The sequence below is a fragment of the Belonocnema kinseyi genome, chromosome 6 (assembly GCF_010883055.1).
Source record: "Belonocnema kinseyi isolate 2016_QV_RU_SX_M_011 chromosome 6, B_treatae_v1, whole genome shotgun sequence".
NCBI lineage: Eukaryota > Metazoa > Arthropoda > Insecta > Hymenoptera > Cynipidae > Belonocnema > Belonocnema kinseyi.
The window spans coordinates 62,101,918-62,106,176 of NC_046662.1; the positions used below are offsets into that span (position 1 = coordinate 62,101,918).

At 35.3% G+C, this 4,259-nt stretch overlaps 1 protein-coding gene across 2 annotated transcripts in view; it reads right to left on the bottom strand.

Annotated features, from left to right (window-relative positions):
* LOC117174995 (F-box/LRR-repeat protein 20) overlaps positions 1-2,862 on the bottom strand; it is a 59,770-nt gene extending 56,908 nt beyond the window's left edge. Inside the window, exon 1 of one of the 2 annotated variants that reach the window (XM_033364484.1) lies at positions 2,335-2,862. In XM_033364484.1, the coding sequence (XP_033220375.1) occupies positions 2,335-2,364 (30 nt within the window). In that variant the 5' untranslated portion in view covers positions 2,365-2,862. The remainder of the gene's footprint in view (positions 1-2,334) is intronic. The other variant, XM_033364483.1, reaches the window with a different exon arrangement.
* Positions 2,863-4,259: the final 1,397 nt, after the last annotated feature.

A 4,259-nucleotide genomic window follows, 5' to 3' on the forward strand; every position in this document is an offset into this window, starting at 1 on the left:
AAAGTGATAAATTTTCAACTAAAATGGAAAATCTTCAACTGGAATAGTTAAATTTTAAACCAAAATGATGATTTTTCAACTAAAATGACTTTTAAACTAAAATAATTGAATTTTCAATAACAACAAAAATGAACTTCTAACTAAGGATATTAATTTCTACCAAAAAGATGAATTTTCAATTAAAAATATGATTTTGCAACCAAGAAAAATTGGACAATTCCAGGTTTTTCCGGCTATATAAAAATTCCCTGAGAATTCCAGATATTCTCGTTAAAGTAGAAGCTCCGAATAATTAATAATAATAATAAACATTGTTCCAACCAAAACTGATCGGTTTATGAAAAAAATCTGAATATAATCGTAAGCAGGAATTTTTTTTGTCAACATTTCTTAACAAAATACATGAATTAAAAAAAAATGGAATAATTAATTGAATAGATGCATTTTAGTTACATTTTGAGTTTTAAAAAAATCAATAAAACAAAAAAAGTAATTAAAAAATAATACTCACATTTTCAACGAAAGTGATGCATTTTTAATTAAAAAGATGAATTTTTGTCCCAGAAGATTAATTTCGACAAAAATTGACGAATTTTCAACTAAAAAAGAAATTTTAGCACAAAAAAGGAATAAATTTTTGGCTACAAAAAATTAATTTCAAACAAAAAAAAGCGAATTTTCAGCAAAATATTTAATGACAGTAACATAAAGCTACTTTTACAAATAAAGAATCATTGATATTCAATTTTATATGGCAATTTAAAAAAAAATTAAACATGCTCTCAAAAAATTAGGAAAAAACCCAGGGTTTTCCGGGTATATAAAAATTTTAGGTTTTCCCAGTCGAGTATCACGCTGTCGAAAATTATTAAAAAAATATAATTATATATTCATATACGTATAAATAATGGAACATAATGTTTTGTATTAAAAAAAAATACGTGTAACTTTCTTATAATGAAAAAATGAGCAATTATCAGAATTCAGTTTTGTATTATTTTTTTACTGTTAATAATTGCTTTTAAACATTGTTTCTTTACATCAAATCCACAGCACGAGGAAAAAATGACAACAATAATTTCGAGTACTCTATTACTTTTAGTACTGTTTCCAAGTGCGAGAAATATTCCATCTAAAAATAGAAATTTCACTACAGATTCTAATCGTCCTAGTTATAATCTATAAAATTCTGATAATTATGTCTCGATTTTCGAGTCTCCGTTTTATCTTTGCTTAGCACGGCCTTCTTTTGTTACTTCTTTGTTTCTCCCACTATTAATCATTTTCATCTCAAATAGGGGCACTTTACTAGCGCGGATGCAACTACTTTGAGGAATATATAATTTTTTAAACATTTATAATTTTTTATGCCCGCTATCAAGTAAGAACACGCGAAAAGAAAGAAAATGACATACATTGTACAGAAACTCAAGATTACATGCTGAACGCGTGTGCTATGTGTACACACACACACACACACACACAATACAGCTATTACGAGATCAAAACATGCAAGAATGTATCCGGCTACGGCGTAGTCTCACTCTCGATCGACGCAAAATTATTGTTCTCTTTCCCCCGATTGGCAATTTGTTTACCCGCACACGAGTTTCTTTGATACTCGTCTACTTTATCATTTTCGTGAACAAAAAGTCCTTTATCTCAGTTCTTTCGATCGAAAGCAGGAATGCCAATATTGGATGCCATTCAGCATATGACAGGGTGACAGATGATGACAACAAGGAAAGCCACTAAACATTTCGCATGACGTACGCATGAAAAACTTGCTGAAGAACAAACAACACGTCGAAAATAAATAGAATGAAATTACTGAAACCGAGAACAAAGGAGTCAGTTGATTTCTGTGTCTCTTGTCAAGAAAAAGAAACTATGTCAACCAAAAAGACTCGCGAAGAATGACTGTCATTTGATGAGTTTGAAATAGCGAAGGACCAGCTTGAAACAAGTTGAAACAGGTCGAGACAAACGAGATGAAGGAGTTGAGCGAGGACAAGAACAAAGGACGATCGTCTTGGCTGAGGGAACGGGCGGTCGATGGGAAAAATGGAAGCGAGCAACACTCGGAATGGGAAAATGTTTAGAAATGGGACAACATCAAGATGACCTATCATCCGAAAAGCAAGACCGCGAAGGATGTGTTGCTTGCCAAAAGGAGTTAGTTCTATTATCAAAGCCGATGCAACGCGTTCAGAGGCCAGCGGAGCGAATCAGCTGTTCGTCTCAGCAATGACAACATTGAACATACGACCCCGTGCTGTTATGGTTGCGACGAATGACAACATCAAAATCGAGGGTGAATCCAGTATGACTTACCTCGAGCCTCGTCCGCCCGGAGTGTATCATCCTTTTGCGTCGCGTTATTTTGCAAAAATTCCGGGAACTCCCGCACACAATGTAAAAAAAATGTCCAACCGAACCAGTCGCTATGCCCGACGATAGAAATGGCCGGTCGAGTCTACCCACTGTGAGTACTGTTGGGGGGACCCTGGGGGTTTGGGACAGTCAAGACTCGGCAGAACATGGCCAGTTGGGTGAGCGAGAGGTCCGGGGAGTTAATGTTGATTCCGTACGAGCTAGAGGGAGAAGAGTGATAGTAACTGGATATAGACGACTTAGCGACAGCAGAGCCAATCCTGGTGGAGCTCTCTATTGTTTATACTGGTTTAAGGCTTCCCATTGGAGCGTTTGGTTGAACTCTTGCGTTTTGTGAAAATAAAAGACCACGAACAGCGAGGCAGCGAGACACGCACGAGACGAACGTGCGCTGAAGCACGTTGCATGTGAGTGAAGAAAGCGCGTGTCCCGGTCGGTTTGGGCGATGTTCTGCTTTAGCTCGAACGAGGTAACGTGTGATGCTGATGGTGCGCGAGCGACGAGTGATCAGTGGGGGAGTTACCAAGGAGAGGTTGAGTAGATATGTGTGGATTCAGCGGAGTGCGTTACTGGTAGTGGGGTACTACATTATCGGCACACTGTCGTTCTGATCAATTTGAATACAAATAATTTGATAGAAGAAAAAATATTTCTGCTCGTAGCAGTTTCAAATACTTTCTGCTCGAGGAAACCCAAATTTACTCTAGCGATAATTTGCGGACAAGAATTTTTTCCGTATGTGAAGTATCTTGAAGTATGTGAAATATCCTGAAGTACTTGAAAGATCCTGAAGTACTTGAAAGATAATAAAGTACTTGCAATATCATAAATGACTTGAAATTTCATGAAGTACTTGAAATATCCTGTAGGACGTGGAATGACATAACACGCGACAAACATCCTCACGTACTCTAAAACATCTGGAACAAGTTTGAAATGTCATGAAGTACTTGAAATATGTCAAATTATTGCACAGTCATAAACTACTTGTGATATCCTAAAGTACTTGAAATATACTGATATAATTGGAATATATTGAAGTACTTGAAATATCCTGAAGTACGTGGAATGACATCACACGCGAGAAACATTTAGAATCTTTCATTATGATGGGATTCAGAATTTATTTATTTAAAAAACAGCACTGGGCAGTTGTACTTGACATTAATTCTTTAACTTTAACTGAAAAATATCTTCCTGACTTCAAGGAGAATATTCATTATTGCCCTAAATCAAGTTTTCGAGAATAACGAGTTTAAATACTCATGAAAACATTATTTTTGCATACTGAAACCTTCTAAAGCTTCAAAATTATATTTTAGGCAATATAAGATTTTAGGAGTTCTCTGTTCGGGGCCCATTAGACACAGATATATTTGCCATACCTATACAAAGCATGGAATTCTTCATTAGAACCTGACAGGGCACCCATAAGTTTTTTCTAGACTAGATATTCTGATAGGGGCCCAACCAGTTTTTTCTAGACTAGATATTCTAATAGGGGCCCCATCAGAACCCAACTTCAAATATTGAAATATGGGGAAATTTGAAAAATAATTAAATTACAATCTCAAAAAGATACAGCCACCATCGAAAACCGACATTATTTTTTTTTCTTAAACAACAAAATCACGCAAATCGTATGAAACTTGGATAGATATATCCAAAATACAGAAATACATTGCCTATTAAGAAAATAAAACAATTTCAATACGCAGTTTTTTTAAAAAGTTGACTGGTTCACTGTTCCGGTTGTTTCACTGTACCGGCCATTCCCCTATATTCATCTTTCTTGGTTAAAAATCCAATTGTTTGGTTAAAAATTAATCTATTTTACAGGGCCCAGCTATTTTATTGCAAATTCG